This window comes from Lissotriton helveticus, chromosome 9 (genome assembly GCF_964261635.1).
Source record: "Lissotriton helveticus chromosome 9, aLisHel1.1, whole genome shotgun sequence".
NCBI classification, from domain to species: domain Eukaryota; kingdom Metazoa; phylum Chordata; class Amphibia; order Caudata; family Salamandridae; genus Lissotriton; species Lissotriton helveticus.
Genome location: NC_136070.1, coordinates 268,252,486 through 268,278,442, shown reverse-complemented (window position 1 = coordinate 268,278,442; position 25,957 = coordinate 268,252,486). Strand labels below are relative to the sequence as shown.

Below are 25,957 nucleotides of genomic sequence, written 5' to 3'. Positions count from 1 at the left end.
AGAGCAGGCGCCCGTCGGAACCAGCAGGACAGGCACAGCAAGTAATACAAAACGCGGGAGTGGCAACTGGAGTCACAGTAGTAGCAAGATCGGCCCTGACCCCACCCACTCGGGTGTCATGAATAACTTAATCTCCACGCGCCTACTGAAAATGAATGTGTCCTTTTGAACGTATTTGGTGCGTATGTAAAGCACTCCAAAACCTATGGATTGAGGTCGCGCTACATACAAAAAACAAATAAATACAAAACAACTGACAGGTCTTTTCCTGGTCACCCGGCCCTTGTGAAGACACAGCAGCCGGCCCTTGTGAAGACACAGCAGCCGCCCCTGAAAACCAGCAAGGCGGGGAAGGAAATCAATACACGAGGCGGAGCGACAACCGGAGTCAGAGGTAGCGAGAGTAGGCTTGAATCCGCCCACTCAGGCGTCATGAATTTCTTGAATCTCCCCACACCTACCAAAATGAATGGATCCTTTTGTAACATATTTCAATGCCCATACAGGAGAAGGGAGGAGAGGCCATCACATGCTGTACAGTGTGATAGCCAACTAAAATGTTCTGTGAATGAAATCGCAAGAAAGACAGCAAAGCACACAAAGTAGGGGCATTTACAGAAATTCACCAATAATAAGCCAGCATTTCTGGATGCCACATAAAACAACCAACGGCAATTGATGGGTGTGCCAAACCCCACAGAACAGATATTACAGGTCGATCGAAGCTCGACCTAAAAATTACTGAGGAGAGCTCGATCAGGATCTTGTTGATGGCACGGAAAAGTAAGAATTGGGGCCAGCGTGCTGGATTGGAGCCAATATAGGCACAGCGCAAGTCACTACAAGGGCAGGCGGAGCAGAAGGCCAGAACACAAAAAACGGGGTAGTAGGGTCCCAGGGAAGAGAATATTTAGAGACCAGCGAGAAGAAAATCCCCTAGCGGAGCAGAAGGCCGCCACCGACCGGACTCCTGGGAATATTATGAAGTGAGGAATCTGCAGCTATAAGTCTTGATCAGATATATATCATATACAGCTAAGGTATTTTAGAAATCTCCTCCTCAGAAGTCAATGACAATGCCGTAAGATTTATTCACACTGTGAATGTTACAGACTACCATATAGGTTGTTTCCTCACTTGAAATGCATGGGCTTCAAGAATAAAATGGCACTCCAAAAATAAAGAGGATGCAAATTTACTTCATATTTCTGGTCTTTTGAAAAAGAACATACAAAGTACAGTTTCTACAATTCAATATCATATGGCTATCGGACAAGAGCCTAGACAGGTTACAAACGCATACAAATAGAATAAAAAATTGGAAAAGTGAGGTAAAGACACAACATAAGCTACTTCACTGATATTGAATCAGCATATGAAAGTTGAACTGCTAGAAACTATTGTTAATGGCAAGTAAATTTATACTGGAATGGAGCTTGGACAGAACGCAAGAAATGCCTGTGTTTACAGAATACTCCCTAAAGTCTTGGAAAATACAATATACAAATTGCTATTTTCATTTTGCATGGCGAGTCAGTTGAGAATATGAAATAGCTAGTGTTTCTCTGTTTCAAATACAAATATATCAAATAATTCAATTTTATTAATAAACATATTTTGAAAAGCCTTTTGTCCAGTGCATTTTCTAGCTGCTGTTGACACAAAGTAATTTAGGAGCCAGTGCTCAAAGTAGCCTAAATAAGGGAGGCAGCCTGAGAAACACATTAGACATTACAAAACTTACAGTTGCAGAAAGATAGTGCTTACTCATTTTCCCGATAGTTTGGTTGATTAAGCATTTCATTATTCCTGGCTCAAAGGAAAGTGTAACCTACATTAAATTGACCCTTAAACAAAGACGTAAGCCTTAATTGCCCAGATTCAATTTTAAATTACTGCAAGTCTACTTTTTTATTACTCCTTGAAGTGGGAACCACTTAATAAACCTTTGCGGCAAGGGTGATACAGAAGACTAATTGCACAGAGAGTAGGTCACATTTTTGACCTGCAAATATCAATGATATGAATGTGCTGTACAATGTTCTACACATCTAATTGAGCATGACCTTATGCGGTATTAAAATAGACAGTGCAGCCTCAAGCTTTAATTGTTTACCTACTGATACGGTTAGCCACAAAGAAAACGCCTTCACAAATTGATGCACCGGAGGGGGAAATTTATAAGAAATGAAGGTGGATGAATTTATGACCGCCACTAAAAATCACACAACGAGGCATTTCCTAATACAAAGTAATGTCTGTCTTCTCAGTAAAGGTTATTACTGGAGCGTGGAATGGAGTGATGAGGTTCTAAGGAGATCAAAACCACAAACTTCAGCCTTCTCCAAATTAGATGAAGGCCAATTGCTTGCCTTCTTGACCACAAGTGACCATGAGGCTACAGAGACAGGGTAGCAGTATGTACTACAGTGATGACAGCTTCCTCCTAAAACATGTGACATTCAGCACAGAAGAATTTACATTAGGGAAGGAAGCCAAAACTAAAATGGACATGAATCGCTACTCATTACCCAATAATACAAAAAGGAATACGTATAGAACACTCGTAAGTTAGGTTGACAGAGGAAATACATTTAGCCTATAATTTCTGATGCACTGTTTTGCAAGTTCACATCTCTGCTTCTGCATTATATTTAATTGCTCATTTGTTTTATTTAGTGCTTCACTTCCCTTTTCCTCTTCTGTACCAGGATCCAATGAATACTCTCACAGGAGCCACTTTTAAGACTCCGGTACTAAAGCTGCTCCTTTCCCTGACACTTACAGTCTCATTTCCTACCCATAGTTAGAGCGTCAAAGATTCATGGCAAGAAGTCAAGGAGGAGGCAGTAGAAGTGAGGATAAGGATACTAATGTCAGCATGAACCACATGGCTCCGATACAAGCGATGCAACATATTTGGCTGGCAGCTTCACACCCATCTATTCTCCATTGTGCACTCGATTTTGCGGCTCCAATCTAGAGTCAGGAGAAAAGCAGGATACGCAGTGCCTTAGATTCTTTTACATGGATTTCTCATAACTGAAGCGTAAAGTCATTCTGTAAGAACCAGACAACGTTGCTCCTGTGGAGATCGGTTATGTGCCAACAGTTGTGATTGCTGCATTCATGCAGATTGAGATCAAGGTTAGAGGTCAAAGTCTAAAGATCTCATTGCTTTGTAATCTGATTTTATTCATCAGCCACTCATACACCAGTTTATTTGTGTCATTATGTTAACCGACTCTCCGGGTGGAGGTTATTCAGCAAAGCTCTAAGGTGCAGTTCAGTTGCTGGTTAAAAGATTCCCATATCGAGAGTTGACAGTCCTGCCATTTCTTCTTGAAGAGAACGCACATTTTTTCCGCATAGGGCACTGGAATTAATAATTGCTCTTGGACGAATTTCAGATACACCGTCAATCGAAAAAAAAGAGCATATTTCCTACACTCACTTTGTGGGGTGCTTCATCTTCTGTGGCAGCTCAAGATGTGCTCGATACCAATACATCTTCCCAAACTACAGGGAAAGTAGAACAGGGAGAAAGTGGCCTTGCAGACATTCTGCAGCATTGTTCTAAAGAAGCCTAGAGGAGGCCTCACATTCCAAACGACTCAAGAGACACCTGCAGGATGCCACCGTCAGCAAGACTGCTCTCGGATTTGGGGGCACCAGCTGAAAGAGACTCATGAAGCTTGGCCCATGACTGGGGCAGGCTGCTCTGCATCGCCTCCATGAAGAGCTGCATCTGCTCCTTCAAGAGGTCCAATTCTGCCTGGGTAGCCCGGTTTTGACGGGCAAGCTCCTTGGTTTTCATGGTAATCTCCAGCAAACCAGACCTGTGCAGGACATCCAAAGTGTTTTGAAAACGTTTGCTTTTGCTCTGCTGCTCTTGGACAGTCAGCTCAGAAGAGCTGCAGACTTCTTTTGCTGGAGGTGAGATGTTCACTGACACTTTTGCTAAAGATTGCAGTTCTTTCTTAGAAGACTTCAATGGTTGGGATTGCCCAGCTTTGAATATTGGCGCAGAATCCATGGGCATGTCGATGCTGGCATTGGTCATTAGTGGCAAAGCCGGAGCATTGGCAACTGGTGCCAAAGAACTCTGCAACACTTCACCTTTACCAGATTTCTGATCAGATGTATTACCAGCATCAGGGCTAGGTGATAGATGGTTGCTCTTGCTGGACAAGAGGTCATTCTTGCATGGCAACGAGTCACTGTTACTAGACAGAGTGCTACTCTTGCTGGACAGTGTGCCTGGGACATCTGTCCCATGCTTCTCTACACAGAGGCGTTTTTGCCTGCTGGGGCCATCTGCATCGTTGGTCTCATTCCCATGCAAAACAAGACCTTCCTTGTTAGGTTGAGGGGCGATCTTCGCATAGGAGTTCAAGATGGGCAGATATCCTCGGCGCTCGGTTGAGGTGTGAGGGTTGAGAAGAGTTGGGGCAGCCGATGGAAGGAAGAGGATTTGCGGCTGGGGTTGAGACATCATTTCAAATGGTTGATGGACTGCCCAAGTCTGCGGCACGGAGGCATTTGCCTGGAAGATAAAAGGACAAGCAGCAAATGAATTACCATTGTTGTACAGTAAAGATGCAGCACAGAAACAGTTCAGGAGAATTGTGAAGACTTTGACAGCATTATCAATATGTAGAAGTTACATACATAGAGAACGGGCCGCCAAGGGTTTCAAAGAAAGAGAATGGAATTCAGCAAAACAGACAGGAGGGGGGAAAGAAATTAGGAGGTACAGAAAACACCAGTAGAGAAATAATAGCACAGAAAGGAGAGGCAGACAAAAGGCAGAAATATGGTCAGAGAAAAGGAAGAAAACAAGTGAGAGAGAGGGAGAAAGAAAGAAAAGAGTGACAATGTGAGAGACAAAGTACAAACTGCATGCCCTAGTAAGAAATCGCCTGTCTTTTTAAGCCCAGTTTTAGACATTTTGTGCGTTTGGCATCCCTAAGTACATTCAAGCCCTCAAATGTTAAGTTCAGTGCCCTCGAGATAATGAAACATTCCCTTCCCTCTTCAAATCCTGGGCAGACCCAGAAAAGGAAAATGCTACTTACCAGTATGCATCTGTTCTTGGCATGTAGAGCTGCAGAGTTGCACACTATGCATAGATGGCCACCTAGTGTTGGGCCCGGATGTTTGCAGTTTGTTTTTGTTGTAGAAAGTCTTTGGAAGTCACGGGATAGGTGACTCCTCCTTTGGGTGATACTGCGCATGGGCATCGGCTCCATCCCCAGATTGTTTTTCGCCATTAGGGAAGTGATGGAGCGAAGATATAGTGATGACCATGTGTGTTTGTATCTAATGAGAGTAATACTGGAACAGATAAAAGGTAGCCGGGTGGGCGTGTGCAACTCTGCAGCTCTACATGCCAAGAACAGATGCATACTGGTAATAGCATTTTCTGTTCGAGGCATATGAGCTGCAGATTGCACACTATGCATAGATTATATAGCAGTACCCACACTAGCGGCGACCACCCGTATCTGTTGCAATTGTTTGAAATAGTGTTTTAAGTATAGCCTGGCCTACAGTGGCTTGTTGCTTTGTTTGTCCATCTACACAATAGTGTTTTGTCATTGTGTGGGGTGTAGATCATGTAGCTGCTTTGCAGATGTCTTCCAAGGGAATTTTCCCTAAGAATGCCATGGAAGCCCCTATTTTCCTTGTAGAATGGGCTTTTGGAGGAATTGTTAGTGTACGCTTAGCTTTATGGTAACATATCTGGATACACTTAACAATCGACCTGGCAATACCAGATTTTGATATTGGGTTGCCTTTATGCGGTGGTGAAAAGGATACAAAAAGCTGTTTTGTTTTCCTAAAGGTTTGCCTTCTCTCTATGTAATATAGTAATGCTCTTTTGACATCTAGGGTGTGCAGAGCTCTTTCTGCTACTGTTTGTGGCTGCGAGAAGAAAACTGGCAGTTCCACAGACTGGTTTAGATGGAAAAGAGAGACTACCTTTGGCAGGAATTTAGGGTTTGTACGAAGAACAACTTTATTGTGGTGCATTTGCAGAAAAGGTTCTTGAATGGTAAATGCTTGCATTTCACTAACTATTCTTAATGAAGTAATGGCTATTAGGAAAGCCACTTTCCATGTGAGAAATTGCAATTTGCATTTATGTAAAGGTTCGAATGGAGGTCTCATGAGGTGGAGGTGGTAGCCTTTGAGGTATTATTCTTTTGAGACCCTCCATAAAAGCTTTAATGGCTGGCACTCTAAAAAGAGACAGATGCTGTCTGTTTTGTAAGTAAGCTGCAATGGCAGCTAGGTGCAGCCTGATAGATGTGTAGGCTAAATTACACTTTTGAAGGTGCAGTAAGTAGCCTATAATGTGTTGGATGGATACATCTAAGGGATTTATATTGTTGTTTTGACAGTATATTACAAAACGTTTCCACTTAGCAGCGTAGCATGCTCTAGTGGTGGGACGCCTTGCTTCCTTGATAACATTCATGCATTCTTGAGGGAGTTTAAGATAACCAAACTCTATGACTTCAGGAGCCAGATTGCAAGGTTGAGCTGAGCTGGGTCCGGGTGTCTGATCTCTCCATGGTTCACAGTCAAAAGATGTGGAGATAGGTTTAGTTTTTGATGTGGTACCACAGATAGCTGTAGCAGTGTAGTGTACCACGCTTGTCTGGCCCACGATGGAGCTACTAGTATAAGCGTCAGCGAGTGTTGTTGCATTTTGCGTACTAGTAAAGGAATCATTGGTAGAGGAGGAAAAGCGTATGCAAATAGTCCCGACCAGTTCATCCATATCGCATTGCCTTTGGCCAATGGGTGTGGGTATCTGGCGGTGAAGTGTAGGCATTTTGCGTTTTCGTGGGTGGCGAAGAGGTCTATCTGAGGTTGCCCCCACATTTGAAAGAACGGGTGAAGAACTTGTGGATGAAGTTCCCACTCGTGCATCTGCTGAGTCTGCCGACTTAGCAGATCTGCCATGGTGTTTTGAACTCCTGGGATGTGCTGGGCTATTAGGAAGGTGTTCTGGGGTATAGCCCACCTCCATATCTGCTGAGCTAGTTGAGAGAGCTGCAGAGAGTGTGTCCCTCCCTGTTTGTTTACGTAATACATGGCTGTCATATTGTCTGTGCGGACTAAGACAGTTTTGTTTGCCACTTGTGTTTGGAATGGTTTCAGAGCTAGGAACACAGCTAACACCTCCAGTTGGTTGATGTGGAGTGGTTTTTGCATTGGTGTCCACCTTCCTTGCGTGGTGTAGTGCAGTAGGTGGGCTCCCCAGCCGGAGAGCGATGCGTCTGCTGTTAGTATGATTTGTGGAACTGGCTCTAGGAATAGTCGGCCTTTTGACATGTTTTTTGTGGTCCACCATTGCAGAGAGCGATGAGTCCGACTGTACCAACACTAGGTCTGTTAATTGACCTTGAGCCTGGTTCCATTGGCGTGCTAGACATTCCTGAAGTGGACGCATTTGCAGTCTTGCGTGAGGCACTATGAATATACAAGATGCCATCATCCCTATGAGTTGCATAAACACCCAAGCTGGAAGCGAGTGTTGTGATTTGAATTTTGTTAGGAGCGTTTGCACACTTGTTATCCTTGCTGGAGAGGGATAAGCTTGTGCTAGTTGAGTATGGATTGTGGCTCCTAGATACTGTTGTGTGTGCAATGGTAGCAGATGTGACTTGGTGTAATTTACTGTGAAGCCTAAGTCGTGGAGTAACAGCATTGTGTTGGGAGTGTGTTGTACACACTGGTTGTTCGATTGTGCTTTTATGAACCAGTCGTCTAGATATGGGAAACCGTGGATGTGTTGTCTTCTTAAGTGTGCTGCTACCACTGCTAGGCATTAGGTTAACACTCTTGGCGCTGTTGTTACTCCGAATGGGAGTACTTTGAATTGGTAGTGCTGTCCTTCTAGCACAAATCTTAGATACTTCCTGTGCGCCTGGTGAATTGGAATGTGGAAGTATGGGTCTTTGAGGTCTAGTGTGACAAGAAAGTCGTTCTGTAACAGGAGTGGAAGGACCTGCTGAAGTCTGAGGTCTAGAATAGGTCTCAGAGATCTGTCCTTTTTTGGGATTAAGAAGTACAGGGAATATACTCCTTTGTTCCTTTGGTGTTTTGGGACTATCTCTATTACATTTTTCTGCAGGAGAGAAAGTACTTCTTGTTTGAGCAGCGTTAAATGAGCTTGTGACATTGGGCGCTGTTTGGGTGGTATGTTTGGGGGGTAGAGGTTAGTTCTAGACAGTAACCTGACTGAATTATTTGAAGCACCCACCTGTCTGATGTGATGTTTTTCCAATCTGACATGTATTGCTGTATCCTTCTCCCGACAGGAGTGGAATGGGGCGGGGAAAGGGGGGGCGGGGGGAGTCATTGGGTAGGGGTGGAGGCAGATCGTGTGTTGTTATTCTTGCCTCTGCCTTTGTTATTGTTACCGCGGTAACCTCCCCTTTGGTAGCCCTTACTGTAGGTAGACTAAGTGGGGCTTTTGTATGTTGTGGAGGGTGTATCGGATGAATATCCTCTGTTTGCACCTCTATATGTGGAGCGACAAAATGAACGTCTGGGAGCCTGCGACTGCAGGGCTCCCATAGATTTTGCCGTGTCTGTGTCTTACTTCATTTTTTCTAGGGAGACATCAACCTCGGGTCCAAATAAGTGTTGCTCATTGAATGGTTGATTGAGTATAGCACTTTGGACCTCTGGCTTGAATCCAGATATATGTAGCCAAGCATGCCTGCGTAGCAGGACGCTAGAGTTGACGGCTCTGGAGGCTGTGTCTGCTGCGTCTAGCGCGCAGCGGATAGATGTGTTAGTAATAACTTTCCCCTCTTGAATTAGCTCACTAGCTCCATCTTTAAATTTGTCAGGAAGATGTTGCATTATTTCCTCGAGCTCATCATAATGTGCCCTATCATAGCGTGCTAGTAAGGCTTGCGTGTTAGCAATGCGCCACATGTTTGCTGCTTGTAAGCTGTTCCTTTCCCCGATGCATCAAGGAGTTTAGATTCCTTGGTTGGTGGGGGAGTATCTGCTGATGTTTGAGAGTTAGCTCTCTTACGTGCGTTAGATACGACTAGAGAGTCCAGGGGAACTGGTCCCTTTATATATGCTGGGTCAGATGGCGCAGCTTTATACTTTTTCTCCACCTTTGGGTTTATAACCCGTGTCCTGACTGAGTCTTTAAAGACCTGAGAGGCATGTTTAATCACGCCTTTGAGCATGGGCAAAATTGCTGAAGACCTTTGTGCGGTGTCAAATGTGTCTAGCAGGAAGTCCTCCTCTATTGCATCAGAGTGCATGTCTACCCCATGGTATTGTGCTGCTCTAGTCAGTAATTGGTTGAACCCCATTGTGTCTTCTAATGTTGAGAGCCTATAGGGGTATATGTCATCCTGTGGTACATTTGGGACACCTGGTGTGGTATAGTCTTCCCATGGGTCTGGTGAGGCTGGAGGATAATATGGGTCCTGTGGATCAGCCCCTGTATCTGATATGTCATCCCCATTATCATCATGTGTGCTAGATGGTGTAGGGGAGAGAGGTGATGAAATAGGTGGGGGGGGGGGATTGGGTGCATGAGGCGGGGAAGGTACATGCATAGGTGAGGTAGCAATGTCCTTTTTCTTCTTCGGGGCTGGTGCTGGTGCCTCTGCTGGTCGCTTCTTTGATAATGTCAATCGACCAGTTTTGGGATCCTTTATGAGAGTCTTTTGCTTTGGGTCTGGAGCAAACAAGTCTCTTTCAGGAGTATGACCTTTCGGCGTGGAAGGTTGTTTTGACGCCGCAGCGGCTTCTTTTGACTTTTTATCTTTAACGGGGGAAGCCGGGGTCTTTTTCGGTTCCGAAGTTTTATTCGGTTCCGGGTGTTTTTTCGGGTCCGAAACTTTTCTCGGCTCCGGTGCGTGCTTCGGCTCCGGTGCTTTTTTGGTGCCGGAAGGTTGTGTCGGCTCCGAAGTTGGTTTGGGTGCCAAGGGGACAGAGTTCTTCGGCGCCGATGGCTTCGGAGCGGTACAAGGTGTTTTTTCGGTGCCGGAGAGTGTGTGTCGGCACCGAGTGGGGGTCGACTCGAGCCCGAGTCGCCCAAAGGCCTTTTGACTTCTTGGCCGAGCCCGAAGGTGGGGCCGTGGAAGTAGAGTCTCGGTGTGCACCCGAGCCCCGAGGGCAAGGGTGTGACCGTAGCCTTTTTTGTGTGTGTCGAGGGAGGGCTGGGGTCAACGGTCTTACTTACGACCCGCTGCGCTGGAGTTACATCCTCGACATCCGAATCCTCTTCCTCCGAATTGCTGTTGACGTCGTGTTCTTCTGGGACGTCGACGCCTTCCTGGAAAATGTCATCCGGAATCGAAGCTGAAGATCTTTGAGCCATTGTTCGTCTGGCTCTCCGGTCCCGGATAGTCTTTTTGGAGCGGAAGGAGGCACAGGCTGAACAGTCCTTTGCCTCGTGCTCCGGAGAGAGGCAGAGGTTACAGACCTCCTGGAGGTCGGTGTGGGGAAACTTCGACCCACATTGAGGACACTTTTTAAATTGCGTCCTTTCCATTAGCTGGAGTCGAGGCCTAGTTGAGCCCGAAGGCCATAGTCGACTACCTGAATGGACGTTCTTGGTCTCAAAGAGTAGTGTCGACACGAAAACGCTTTCTAGAGTAGTTTCTTGAAGCCGATGAGGATTGCGTGCCGACGGTAATCGGTTCCAACACAGAGCGCTGGAACCACATCCGAGCCCGGTGGCGGAAAAAAACAATCTGGGGATGGAGCCGATGCCCATGAGCAGTATCACCCAAAGGAGGAGCCACCTATCCCGTGACTTCCAAAGACTTTCTACAACAAAAACAAACTGCAAACATCCGGGCCCAACACTAGGTGGCCATCTATGCATAGTGTGCAATCTGCAGCTCATATGCCTCGAACAGAGAGATAAGGCGAAAGGAGAGTTAGAGAAAAGCACAATATTGTAAAATCAGTACAATATTTCATGTAGTCTGTAAGTTGAATCATCACGTCCACAGTTTGATGTTACTCATAACAAGTCACTGAATGCTTTACAACCAGCAAGTAACTAACATTTAAAATTAGAAACATTTTCGTTTCACTAACAAAATCAAACAGCATTGTGTAAAATGAAGTATAATAGGTACATTTTCTAGAAAGAATTACAAGGGTAAAACAGAAATATAAGCCGGGGGATACTCCACAACCCAATTTGAAAAGATAGGGTTCTTGTAATCAGTAGTAGGCTCCGATCATCTGGCTTAGAAACACAACAGGGCTTTTTTTGGTCCACCATAGAGAATATTTGAATGGATCATACAGAAACGTTCAACAGGCGTTTAACCTGGCCTTGCATGACCCATGGTGTAGTCTAAATAAAAATAAACTACATTCTGCAATCTCATTTAAACACAAATTAAATTGTATTATTTACTTTCTAGAAGTATGCAACAACAATTGGTTCTGTCTGGGAAGTAATATTTATTTTACAAAACATTATTTAGTCCCATATGCGCTATGTGTGACAGAGGAAGCTGGATTGCCGCAAGAAGCCCTCCAATCCCCCTTTCACAACAATTGGTTCTGTCTGGGAAGTAATATTTATTTTACAAAACATTATTTAGTCCCATATGCGCTATGTGTGACAGAGGAAGCTGGATTGCCGTAAGAAGCCCTCCAATCCCCCTTTCACGGTAGAGTAACTACTTTCTTTATTACGATGTTTATTAAACTTTCTAACAATTAATGGTCCCCTTACGCTACACTTGGTGCGCGCGTGGCTATTCTTAGACGGCAATCGTAACTCCGGCTTCCTCCTGTTTTTATTGCACTGTGTGTGACATGCGTACCACCATGCACCCACCCTGCACCCCTTCTTCCCTTTCGCTTCTCATCGCCCAACCCCGCCCCCTCGTGAGCGCAAGGGGAGTGTGTTATTCTTGTTACACCGCAGTATAGAGCAAGCTTTTTCATTTTATATTTAAAAAGAACCTCATATCGAGTCACTCTTCCAGAGCCCCTCCCTTCCACCCCTCACAACATTCACACGCCACACATTAAACGAGGTAAATTTGAGCTCCTATCTGCTCAGCCCGTGTTTTAGGAATGATTGCTTTTGCTCTGTTTTAACGCTATTTTTTGTTCTGGTTTAATTTTCGGCGCGACGTAAGTGCATTCAGTTTTGTTTTCCTTTAATAATGGCAGCAGATGCTGCCACTCCAATAGGAGGAGGCCTGGGTTTTTTAAGTTTGAAGAGCGAGTAGGAGAAATGCGTTGAATGTTATAGTGGGAGCTATGGCTTGTGGGAACTGGTGTAACTGGCAGGGCTGCTTTGGTTCCACTAGCAGGTCTCATCACAAACCTGCACAATTGCTATAGTGTGTTAGAAAAGTCTACAATGCATTGCAGGTCTTTGATCACACTGGCAATTTCAGTGGACACATCGGGTGAGCGGTGCACAGAAGCGCGCACAGAATCTGCTCACACCTGCACTGTTGTATATGAAGGGCAGAGGGCTTTATTATCGCCTCATATCGTGATGAAAAAGCCTGCCAAGCACCTTCTCTGCTGTGATCTCTCGCTCGCTCTTCCCCCATCTCTCTCTCTCTCTCCTTTACATTCCTTATCCCCCGTCCTTCGTCTGTAATTACCAATGATTTCACCGCATCTCTCTTCCTGCTCGGATGGCTGAGGCGGAGCTCAGAAGCTCTCCATTCTTAGTTTTGGTTCATCCATAATTAATCTCAGCCACTGATAACTCCTTTGGGCCGCAATGCAGTCTATTTGTTTTTTGGTTACCGTGCCTTTACAAACTGGAAAATGCAAACAAATCAACCCCGGTCCCTCTGGAATAGGAAAAGTCCAGTCCTAACTGCCAGGCTCGTCCCTTCTGACGCGTTTTGCTTAGTTGTTGGGCCTTACCAATGAGGTCCAGCGTGAGCCTTAGGCACTCTGAGCTAAGTGACTCATATCTGGCTTTACCCGTCGCACTTAGGATGTTTCACTTAAAAAACAGATGGGTAGAAATGCTTGAATCAAGCCAAGCCACATTTCAGTGCATCGTATTCTCTCTCCGAACTTTAGCACAATAAACTCCATATTGTAAAAATATTTTCTTAACTGAAGAAAAAAAAAAACAGTCCTTCCAGGCTGTTTCTGGGTTTAGCAGTTTGTTACTGATATGAGCAGTTGTTTATGGTGAGAGGTATACAGTGTTTGCCTTTCCATGCTCTTACCAGGACTTTATCAACAGAAAGCTCAGTGATTTAAGTTCGGAGGAAAGTTAAAGTTCAAGTATGGAAAAGACACATTACGCCATTAATCTGAGGTTGGTCAAATATGAACTGTTGAGTTGGGTGATACTGACACCTGTTATTTCACAGTTCTAACAAACTGGTGAAGAAAGCAGGCCATGAGCATCAATCCAGTACTCGATGCTGATAGTATTCTTAATATATCAAACGTAAAACAACCTCCTTCTCTGCTTTCCAGCAAGTTCATTGGGTATAGAATTCTCTGAGGCACATATAGGCTATCTGTGTAAACATGAAACTACATTAAAAAAAACTGTAAGCTTTGGGATTCTAAGGAACCCGTTCCTAAGCAGGAGATCTAACTTTTGTTTAGGAGTAAAAGTGTGCAATTAATTTTAGTCAATCGGCCGAATATATTGTTGCAAACAAAGCAAGACTCATGCAAGAATTAGATATATCCTTTCCAATCCAAAAACAGACTAACTTGTCCACTGCTCAAATTAGTTTCATATTTCCCCAGACATCCACAACTAATCCTTTTTTGGTTCTGAAGTAGCGTGCTGCTTGCCTTAAAGAGCTAAGACACCACATCAGGAGTAGCAAGCACTTTATAAATGCTTTGCACTTATAGTCCTTGCTTACGAGAAGCAAGACTGGCAGTAAAAGTGGGGCAGTTACTGCCAGCCTGGCTTCTGGTAAGCAATGACTAGAAGTACAAAGAGTGTGTTTAAGCACCAATTGCAGCCTTTCAAAACACAAATAAGATGAATTGCCATTTACAATGCCAATAGCTCAAACTCGGGCAAATGCGAGACCTATTGCATTTTGTATTTATTTACTCGTGTTTTATATAGCGCTGGCTAGACCCGGAAGTATCAGAGCGCTTTACATGAGGAAAGTTACATTGGTTACAAAAAACATTGTACCAAAAAAAAAAAAAAATACAAGATTACAAGTTACATCTGTTGATTAGTGGTGTGTAGAAGCGTGAGAGGGGTAAAGTAAAAGGGTAACAGGAAGGGGATACTGTGGAAAGACGTAGGAAAGTCTGCCCAATGTCCGGCTGGGCAGGTGACGGCCGAGGGGAAGTCCGCAGCCCATCTCCTCTATAGCCAACACGGTAGCTCTACTAGGCAAAGGTCAAAAAGCTAGGTCTCCACAGCCGGTGGAACGTTTTGTTCCTGCAAATTGGCATTAAAACCGAGATACTTGTCCGGGGCCAAAGGATCAATAGGAAGAAGACAACAGAGGAGGAAGCAACGAGAACATATGTCCGAAATCCGGCTAGGTAGGTGACGGCCATAGCGGTGTGCCAGAGCCAATCTCCCCAATAGCTGTTGGTGCAGCTCCACCGAGATTCAGCCATGTGGTTCGGGCTTCGCCGGATGAGTGAAGATCAGGAAGTGACCAAAGGTTTTAAGTCCAGAGACGGGCGGGAGGAGATGGCGAGGATAATAGGATAGAAATGGGTTTGAAGCTTGGAAGCCATCTTAAAGTCAGGCAAGTTGAATCTGATTGGTCACCGTGATTCAGCAGCTGAGCATGGCCCTATGGGTATTAGGCAGTGAGCAGGGATCTCTATGATCAGTTTAGTGATCCGGGCCCTTTGTAGCCAACATCTGCCAGTTATTATGCTGCCGCTGAGTAGGACTCCAGGATATGGCCTGTTGAGGTGGATCGGTGTCAGCCCGCACCCTGATGGCTTGCGCCCGAAACCAGACACTGGACAGTTTACTCTACCGCTCTTGGCACTGGGTCCCCACCGCTCCTCACCTGCTTCGCCTGGTCTCCGGATCGTGTCCCAGTCGTGGACGAAAGGAGGATAGGAATTGACACTGTGTGCCGCACGATGTCCGCGGGAGCCAGCAGCACCCTCGTCCACCCGTCGCGGCCAGGCAGTACCTCCGCCCTCTGCCGCGGTCCCGGCTTAGTACAGGAAAAACCAAGGAGGCCGTGGCCATGGCTCGCACAGTCACGGGGCGCCCCCCCTCGCCCAACAGGGTTGCGGGTGTAAAATGCTTGTTTAACTTTGAAGTGTAAATGGATTGACAGTGGTAAGGAGCACCACTAATTATCGTTTCGACCATTTCAGGTTATGTATTTAATTCAAAAACATCACAGTGGGTCATCATCAGGACTAAGAACAGAAAACAGCCTGTAACCGTGGTGAAAGGTAACCTCAACCGTAGGTATCAAGATCGGCAATGAATGTAGTATCAAAACAAGTAAAGCCCTTTTCATTTTGGCCGCAGGATCCTGAGAAACATTTTTTAACCTGGGGCGTTTAGTAGCAGAGCTAATGATTTTGCTCAAAACAGGAAATGTTGCCTTAGTCAATATCGCCGAGATCTGAATCAGATTCTTATATCGGGAGCGAATGGATTGCCTCTTGGAAGCCAACAGAGCAAATGAAAGCTAAGATCAGAATGAAAAGGGCTTTACTTATTTTGATACTACATTACATGCCAGATCTAGATACCTATGGTTGAGGTTACCTTTCACCACAATTACAGGCTGTAATTAAATTAAACACATAATCTGAAAGGGTCGAAACGTCGACGACAATTAGTGGTGCTCCTTACCCCTGTCAAGCTGTTTACACTTTCAAGTTAAACAAGCATTGGCATAGCCAATAGGTCTCGCCTTTGGGACCTTAAACGTGTTTAGCAATGCAACACCCTGATCCAAATCCCTCCGACATCTCCTCCATGAAACCTCTTCTACCTATTGCCGAGATCCAGGCCGCCCCCATTGTCTGTAAGGGCAATCGAATATTTCTTAACTACAACTCTGAACAGCTCAGAGCACTAAGACCCCCTCCCTCACGTGATTGTTGCATTCTGCACTTAGAAGATGAAATTATGCACTGCTCCAACTGTAATTTCACAGCCACTTATGGCGGAATACCCATAACGAACTTGGAAAAAGAGAAGAGTGGATGTAGTTACGTTCAACATAAAACATTCTCCTTTCTTAGCCTGAATTGCAGGTCATTACCCAAGCACAAATTTGAAATCTTCAACCTGCTAACGGACGAACACCCCGATGCACTATTTCTCACAGAAACGTGGCTTCAGGAGAGCTCAGGTCCAGATATAGCGGCGGCACTGCCCGATGACTACGCTATAGTAAGAATTGATCCTATAAACAAAACCGGAGGAGGGTTCGCTATCCTCTTTGAAAAATAATTCAGCTGTGACCTCACCCGCTTGCCTATACCCAACTGTGAAGCTGCTACTTTCAAGCTTGCCCTTACACCTAATTATACTTTCTCTGGCGTTCTGATATATCACCCACCTGGCTCTGCCACGACTTGGGCAACAACTCTTTCGGAGATTTTAAGGCCCTTGGTGATGAATGTGGCAAATTTCTCCCTTATATAGGGGGGCGGAGCTTGCCGGCAGCGACGATGGATGCCTAATTCCTTAGCTCCGCCGGCACTAACAATAATCCTCCATTATCCTGGTTCTGAGCTGCAGATTTGGCCCCCCCGCCCCCTGCATTGGACGTCGGAGGGGATCGTGACTCCGGCGGTCCCGGAGCGGAGTAAGCCCGTCACCGGGGGAAGTGTGCGCCGCACTGAGAAGAGTCGTGCGTAGATAGGCCGCAAGCCGCGGTCCCCAGCAGCCCTTAGATCCGCGCGACGTGCACGTGCGGCCGCAGAGTGTGGGTCTGCCCCGGGGAACGGGGTCCCTAAGCTGTCCGGCCCGGAACGCCCCCAACGAGGACGTGCACTGAGAGGCCTGTGGCGCGGTCCCGACCGGGCCGGTCCCGCATCAGAAAGCGCCCTGTAGGCCCAGAGTGGCGGTGAAATTGCAGCGCCGTGAGGGAGCGCCATATTGAAGACAGGCCCGGCGATGCAAGAGGCTTCATATTGACGAGGCTGAGGGCAGCGCGGCCGAGCCGGGGACACGCCTGTAGGCAACTGGGCATCGCATAATACCCTCATATACATATATAGGCACCTGTGGGTCGTCTGCAGTGGGGGGAGTTATCTGCTTAGCCCGAAAATCCCATTGGCGATCCTCTAAGCCGGGGCCCGGTAGGTGCTGCAGATAGAGGGCCTGTGGTGAATGCCCCTTGGGACAGACGCGCTCTCGGAGTGCACATACGAATGGAGGGAATGGTAATTAGCACACACGAGCAGCAGCATCGAGTACGTGGGAGAGAGGCTGAAGAGCAGTGGTCTGCATTCATAGTGTCCGACCTGGTGTGAAGGTGCGACACTGCCTAACACAACTTGAAAAACGGAGACGAACGGGCGCTGGCCTCTGCACGTTGCTGGGCCTGCCTAGCCAAGTTGATAGAGTTGGTCACCGCACTGAACCCGGGGACTCCTGCACCTGGAGGTGAAGCCTGGACGCTCTTTGGGTGCCACTGGCAAGGCCTGCTCCTAAACTCTGGTGTTCTGGAATAGTCTGGCCCATCACGATGGGGAAGGGTGACAAGACGCAAAGCAGACTCCCCTTTGCGCAGAGACGCGTGCAAGTACAGAGCCCTCCAACACTGCACAGGGAGAACGAGCATCCGGAAGAGCAGCAAGTGGTGGACTCCGACATTAAGTCCATGCTCCGTTCTATGGAACTGAGCCTGCAATCCAGCATCTGTGCGCTGGGCACCAAAATGGACGCCATGACATACAGGATGGACCGTATGGCCGAGCGAATGGACAAGCACGCAGAGAAACACGACATGGCGGAACGGAGAATAACAGAAGTTGAAGAGGCGCAGACAGAGCTGGACACGGCCCACAAGCGGGTGGAGAACCTGATGAGATCTCTCCAAGACAAGACTGAAGACCTGGAGGCGCGTCCGCGACGCTGTAACCTTCGCATAACGGGCCTGCCGGAGTCCACTCAGACCAGCAAGATGGAACTATTCATCGAGAGGCTGCCAACTACTCTGCTAGGTGAGGGGGTGTTCTCGACGATGTTCATGGTGGAACTTGCGCACCGATCCCTGGGCCCGCAGCCGCGTCCGGGGATGCCCCCCCGCCCAATTATAGCGAAACTGCTCAACTACAGAGACAGGGACACGGCACTCAGGCTGGCTAGAGCCAAAACGGATCTACAATATGAAGGTTCGGCGATATCAATATTCCCAGATTTCACGGCTAGAGTGCAGGAAGCACGTAAACACTTCGCGCCACACAAGAAACACCTCAGGGAACTTGGACTGGACTATGCGATGCTGTATCCTGCCAAACTGCGAGTCAACAAAAGGGCCATTCGCACATCTTCACGGACCCTAACGAATTGCAGAAGGCATTGAAGAGCTGGTCAAGAGAGAAGAGGAACGGTGACTCGGATCGTCAGACTGATGGTGATAATAGCAGATTGGATGAGCAGGAGTGACCACAGCCCTGGCCTTCTACTGCAGGTTGGACTAGCGGCGGGCACTTGCTGGTTGAAGTGAATTCCAGCCGTGCTGATGTGGTGGAGACCACTGATCGGCTCGCTCCGTGAACTGACAGACACCTTACAGATAAGTAAAGATGAGTCTCAAGGGACTTGTACAGACACAACTGTTGTAGACTGCAAACGCAAGCCGTAGGCGGACATATATACATAATGCCGCATTGAGATGTATAAGTGTGGGGTATACTGCCGTACGGGGGGCGGGGGAGGGAATGTGTTTCCCTGAATGACAATTGGTGGTATATGCAGAGCTCTGACCACAACTCAGGGAGTGCATGGCGGAGGGAGGAGGGGGGGGCCTGACACAACACTCCGAGAATATAAAGGTTCATGAGCAATCAGGCGACCTTGGGCCACGAGCGCAATGCTTTGTTGAAGTTCGAGTCACCATGTTAGGTGGTATGATGCGGGTTTGGGATGGGTGGGTTGGGGACCGGCAAGGCCAAGTTGGGGAGGGTCTGCTGTGGGAGGGGGGAGGGGGGCAGAGGACTGTTTTTGGTACAATGTTGTGCTTACTACCTGCTCACACTGCCTATGCTAGCCTTGCGCTTCCTGTTGTCCTACATAGATCAGTCTCATTGAAACGATGTCTACAACTAGCAGGATAACTATGAAGGGGGAGATGGTGACGCTCAAAGCAATGACGTGGAATGTGAGGGGTCTGAATGATCATCGCAAACTTAGGAAGGTAGTTAACTACTTACAGCGCCACGATGTGGACCTGGCACTCATCCAAGAAACACACCTACCACTCAGCAGTAAAATGCTCCACAGTAGGGGGCTTGAGGGTAACATCACGGTGGCTGGATTCACGACACATTCTAGAGGGGTGCTGACATGGGTAAACCCTAAAGCCAAATTGGCATTGTCGTTGTTGAGAGCGTACCCAGATGGCAGATATCTAATGTCTAGATGCATGGGGAAGGGATACGATCTAATTGTGGTAAATGTTTATGGTCCTAATTATGACTCCCCGGACTTTTACGACACTCTGTCTCAACACTGCCGTGCATACACTAACACACAGATGCTTTGGGGAGGAGATCTCAACTTAGTGCTGAACCCGGACTGGACAGGTCATCAGGCCCGCCTCGTAGGATCTCGGCCGCAGCACTGAAGGTTCAGTCGGAACTCATCACACTAGATCTGGTAGACGTGTGGAGAAGAACAAGTTACTTACCTTCGGTAACGCTTTTTCTGGTAGATACTATATCTGCCTGTGGATTCCTCACCTTGTGAATATCCCCTTGCGTCAGCAACATTCGGAAATTCTTTTTTGTAGCTTCGCGCCGACGTGGATCCGGACGTCACAGAGGCACGGCACCGCTCGCGACTCCGCTGACGTCACCGACGCCTATAATAGGCCCACGCCGGCGTGATGACATCAGTTCCGCCCTTTTTTCCGTGCCTTCGAGGCACACGGACGGACCGATGACAGTAGACATATACACAGTATACGCAGTATAGAAATCAAGGTAACACACACACTGTAAAGCAAATGCAATAAAACATTTGAAATAAACAACCCCTTGACAATAAAATAATACATTACATAAACTCCGGTATAGAAGAGTGGACAACGGGGAGGCGGGTGGGTCAGTGAGGAATCCACAGGCAGATATAGTATCTACCAGAAAAAGCGTTACCGAAGGAAAGTAACTTGTTCTTCTGATAGATACATCTGCCGTGTGGATTCCTCACATTGTGAATAGAGTCCCACAGCAGTCCCCACTCCCGGAGGAGGGTGTCCACTCTTCTAGACCAGGAAATCCTGAAGGACAGAGCGTGCAAAATGACCGTCCCTCCTCACTTCGGAATCCAAGCAGTAATGCTTTGCAAAAGTGTGGAGGGAAGACCAAGTTGCCGCTCTACAAATAGCCTCAACAGGCACACCTCTAGCCAACGCTGAGGTTGATGACTTAGCTCTCGTAGAATGAGCCCTTATACCCTCTGGAGGTTCCTTACCGGCCAAAGAGTAGCAGATCTTAATGCAGAGAACGATCCATCTCGACAAAGTCCTCTTATGGACCGCTCTTCCTTTCTTGCAGCCAGCAAAGCCAATAAAGAGCTGGTCATCCAAACGACAGTCTTTAGTCCTGTCCAAGTAAAAAGACACCGCCCTCTTGGGGTCAAGACGGTGTAATCTCTCCTCCTCCTTGCAAGGGTGTGGGGGAGGATAAAAGGTAGGAAGGGTAATGGATTGGCCAAGGTGGAAAGAAGTCACCACCTTAGGCAGAAAAGCAGCCCTGGTCCTAAGAACCATTCGATCAGCATGAATGGACAAGAAAGGGGGCTTGTGACTAAGAGCTTGAAGCTCACTTACCCTCCTTGCCGAGGTTATTGCAACGAGGAAAACCGTTTTGAAAGTCAGAAGCCTCATAGGACATTTGTGAAGAGGCTCAAAAGGAGCACCCATTAAAAATGTCAAAACAAGATTTAAATCCCACTGAGGCACAATAAAAGGGGTAGGAGGGAACTTATTCGTGAGGCCCTTCAAAAACCTTAAAACTATAGGAGATTTAAAAAGAGAAGGCTGGTCAGGCAAACAGATAAAAGCCGACAGCGCAGAAAGATAACCCTTCACCGTGGCCACAGCAAGCCCTTGCTGTGCCAGAGAAAGGGCAAACTGGAGAACATCAGATAAATGGGCCCTCAAAGGGTCTATAGACTTCTCCCTGCACCAAGTAACAAATTTAGACCACCTATAAGAATAGATGGACTTAGTGGAGTCACGCCTGGCTGACAAAATGACATCCACCACATCGTGAGGGAGAGAAAAAGAAATCAGGTTGCCCGTTCAATCTCCAGGCATGAAGGTGTAAGGTCTGGAGGTGGGGGTGTAGAACCTGCCCCTCCATCTGAGAGAGGAGATCTGGCCTGTGAGGGAGACGGAGCGGCGGGTGAGAGGAGAGGTGGAGAAGGTCTGAATACCACACCCTTCTTGGCCAATCCGGGGCAATCAATATGACTTGGGCCCGGTCTTGGCGAATTTTCCTCAGAACCCGAGGAATCAATGGTATGGGAGGAAACGCGTAAAGGAGTTGCGAGCTCCAACTCAACTGAAACGCGTCCCCCAAGGCTCCCTGCATCGGATACTGGAGACTGCAGAATGACAGGCAGTGAGCATTCTCGCGAGTGGCGAACAGGTCCACCCGAGGAGTCCCCCACATCTGAAAGATGTCGTGAACTACCTCTGGATGGAGCCTCCACTGCCGACTGAGACTGTCTGCACGAACGTTCTGAACTCCGGCCAGATGATTTGCCATCAGACAAATCCGATGGTCCTGAACCCAGGACCAGAGACGCAGAGCCTCTCTGCAGAGACACTGCGACCCTACTCCTCCCTGCTTGTTGATGTACCACATCGCGGTCGTGTTGTCCGTCAGGACCTGAACAGACTGACCGCGAAGGGAAGGGAGGAAGGCCTTGAGCGCCAGACGTATCGCCCGCAATTCTAAAAGGTTGATGTGAAGCAACCTTTCCTCTGGAGACCAAAGACCCTTGACCTCCAGGTCCCCCAGATGAGCACCCCACCCGAGAGTGGACGCATCCGAAATCACTGTGGCCGATGGAGGAATCTGAAAAGGCTTCCCTTGAGACAGATTGCCTTCCACGCTCCACCAAGACAGATCCGCTGCAGTTTCTCTGGAGATCTTCACTGACTCCCTGAGATCTCCGTTGTGCTGATACCACTGCCTGCGGAGGCACCACTGGAGCGCCCTCATATGCCAGCGTGCATGGTTGACCAACAGAATGCATGAAGCCATCAGACCGAGCAGGCGAAGGACCTTCAGGACTGGAACGACCGCTCCATTGTAAAACAAAGGAATCATCTCCTGTATGTCGCGAATCCTTTGAGGAGGAGGGAATGCACGACACACAGTAGTGTCCAGTACCGCACCTATGAACAGGTTGCGCTGTGAGGGCACCAGGTGAGACTTGGGTACATTTATCGAAAAACCCAACCTGTGCAACAACTGAGTTGTCTCTTGCAGATGATGGAGCACCTTCTCCGGCGACTCCGCTTTGATCAGCCAGTCGTCTAGATACGGAAACACATGTATCCCCGTTCTCCTGAGATGAGCTGCCACCACTGCCATCACCTTGGTGAAGACTCGAGGCGCAGTAGTAAGACCAAACGGAAGGACCACAAACTGGTAGTGTTGTGACCCAACCGTAAAACGGAGATACTTTCTGTGCGACTTCAAGATGGGAATATAAAAATACGCATCCTGAAAGTCGATCAACACCATCCAGTCTTCTTCTAGCAGCGCTTGAAGAACCTGCGCAAGAGTGAGCATCTTGAACTTTTCCTGTTTCAGGTAAAGGTTCAAAATCCTGAGGTCCAGGATTGGCCGAAGCCTGCCATCTTTCTTGGGGATCAGGAAATACCGGGAGTAGCACACCTGACCCCTTTCCTGCTCTGGAACCACCACTATCGCACCTTTTCGGAACAAAGCCACGACTTCTTCCTGCAGGAGAAGCAGGTGGTCCTCCGAACAATAACCCTGGCAAGGAGGGTAATTGGGAGGGAATTCCTGGAAAGGAAGTGCATACCCATTCTCTACAAGATTGAGAACCCAAAGATCCGATGTTATTAATTCCCAATCTTGTAGAAAATGTCTAAGCCGACCCCCCACTGGGCCCACATGATCCGGAATGGCGGATCTAGGGCTGCTTTGCTGCGTTGGCCGGGGGTTGGGAAGGGGAGGAGGAAGAGGAGGAGGAATCTTGACGCCCTCTAGGACGGGATCTTTGCCTGCCCCTGTACGACTTGTACAGCGTATTCTGCTGCTGTTGTGGCTGCTGCTGAGATGGTCTGTAAGAACGAAAGGAAGATCTTCCAAACCCCCTGAAGCGTCTTCCAGTAGTACCTCTGGACTGGAGACCCAAAGATTTTGCAGTGGCCCTACTGTCCTTAAAACGTTCCAAGGCAGCATCAGCCTTCTTGCCAAACAATCCTGAGCCATCAAAAGGCAAGTCCATCAAAACAGACTGAACGTCTGCAGAGAACTCCGATGATTTAAGCCAGGCAGCCCTCCTAGTGGCCACGGAAGAGCCCATGACTCTCGCCACCGAATCAGCAGTGCCCAGACCACTCTGAATCACCTGTCTCGCAGCTGCTTGAGTGTCCGATATCACCTCCTGAAAATCCTTTCCGTCATCCTCAGGGATTTTCGGAATCAACTGTTTGACAGAATCCATCAAGGCATGGATATACCTTCCCATCAGACACGTTGCGTTGGTTGACTTTAACGCCATACTGGCTGAGGAGAAAACCTTCTTGGCAGTTTGATCCTGCTTTCTGGATTCTTTATCCCCAGGAACCTGTGGAAAAGCACCAGCAGATCTCTTTGAGCAGGCAGCCTGCACAACCAAACTCTCAGGTAGGGGATGTGTTGATAAAAATTCAGGGTCCCCAGGTGCAACTCTGTATCTCGTCGCCACTGTTCTAGAAACGGCCGGAGCAGATAAAGGTTTCTTCCAAACCTCATAGATGGGCTCAGATAAGGCATCATTGAAGGGTAACATAGGTTCAATAACAGACGAGGGTGAATGAAGAACCTCAGTTAAAATATTCGGTTTATAATCAGCAGTGGGCAGAGTAATATTCAATAACTCGCTGCTTTTTTTATAACGGTGTGATAAGGCACCACATCCTTCAATGGTACATTTGACACCGAAGCCATGTCCCACTCAGGAGACAGCTCAAGTCCACTGGCCTCACCCAAGTCCTCAAAAGGATCCTCAGAATCCTGTAACTCCCCTTCTTCAGTATCTGAATATTGACTTCTTTCCTCTTCCAGAAGTCTCTGGGCCTCTCTCCGAGATCTTTCCTTCACAACAGAAGCCAATGGATTCGGAATCTACTCCGACGGGGTCGGTGCCGGCGTCGAACCCGAAGTCGGATGAGGTCTTTTTATACGAGGTCGAGCAGAATCCTGCCTCGGAGTCGTAGGTATCGGCGTCGATGGGACCGGCGTCGACGTCGTGCGCTTCGGCGTCGACGACACCGGTGGTGTCGGAAAATGCCAATGCGGTGGTATAGCCGGCATAAAAGGCATGAAGGGCGCAGGGGCATAAGCCTGGGGAACACCCAAGTTAAAAGCCATAGGACCCGTGGACAGGTGCACTAGACGGGAACATTGCCCTGGAATAGACACCAAACATGGCGTTCAGGAACTGAGAAGGATCCTGACCTGGAGTTGGAAATTCAGGATATGGACCTCTGGGTTGTTCCTGAAGAGGTGGAGTCGATACGACGTCGACCTCTTCATCGAGTTCAGGAACCGGGGTCGACGAACCCGCAGGCACCGGAACTTCGACATCACCAGCCCCCTGCTCCTCACCTTCATCCTCCTGAACAGAAGGATTGGATGGAACCGGAGAATGGACCTGCTTCTGAGATTCGGGTGAATTCGGATGTGAAGCCTCACCAACAGAGTTATGATCTTCCGACTCTGAAACTTCCACTTCCTTACTTAGAAGCTTGACTTGGGACTTCGGTCTTGAACTAGAGTCCTTTCCAGAGTGATGACGTGACTCATGGCTCCTCTTCTTGTGCTTCTTCCTCGAAGACTTCGAAGCGTGAGCTGAAGACGACTCAGAGCGTGACCTCGAACGAGACCTCGACCTCGAGACTTCGAAGACTTTTTAACTTTCTTATTTTTAAGTTTTGCCACGAGGAGTTTCGTCTCTCTCTCTCTCTTAAAGCCTTCGGAGTCATCTTCTTGCAGCAAGGACAATCCTCGACGTCATGGTCGATACTTAAGCACCAGACACAGCATTCATGAGGATCGGTGATAGACATAGTCTTGCCACATTCGCCGCAAGCTTTAAACCCAGTTTTCTTCGACGACATTTCGAAGAATATCAAGATAGACACTAATAATAGGATAATAGAAACAAAGTTACTGTAAAGCTACAGTACGATCCCAGAAAACCGTTAGCGTCGACGACGCGGAAAAAAGGGAACTGATGTCATCACGCCGGCGTGGGCCTATTATAGGCGTCGGTGACGTCAGCGGAGTCGCGAGCGGTGCCGTGCCTCTGACATCCGGATCCACGTCGGCGTGAAGCTACAAAAAAGAATTTCCGAATTTTGCTGACGCAAGGGGATATTCACAAGGTGAGGAATCCACACGGCAGATGTATCTATCAGAAGTAGACATACTGGAAATGGAGGGTTCACACACTATTCCGCCTATCATAACATACATACCAGAATTGATTACTGGCTTATAACTTCCTCAGTGGCTAGATGCGTTAGCTCCTGCTCGGTGCTGGTGCATA

The 25,957-nt window shown here is 47.6% G+C and overlaps 1 protein-coding gene across 2 annotated transcripts in view; it reads right to left on the bottom strand.

The window, feature by feature from the left end:
• Window positions 1–1,179: 1,179 nt before the first annotated feature.
• CIPC (CLOCK interacting pacemaker) overlaps window positions 1,180–25,957 on the bottom strand; it is an 86,795-nt gene continuing 62,017 nt past the window's right edge. For both annotated transcript variants that reach the window (XM_078659949.1, XM_078659950.1), the window contains exon 4: window positions 1,180–4,546. In XM_078659949.1, the coding sequence (XP_078516075.1) occupies window positions 3,599–4,546 (948 nt within the window). In that variant the 3' untranslated portion in view covers window positions 1,180–3,598. The remainder of the gene's footprint in view (window positions 4,547–25,957) is intronic.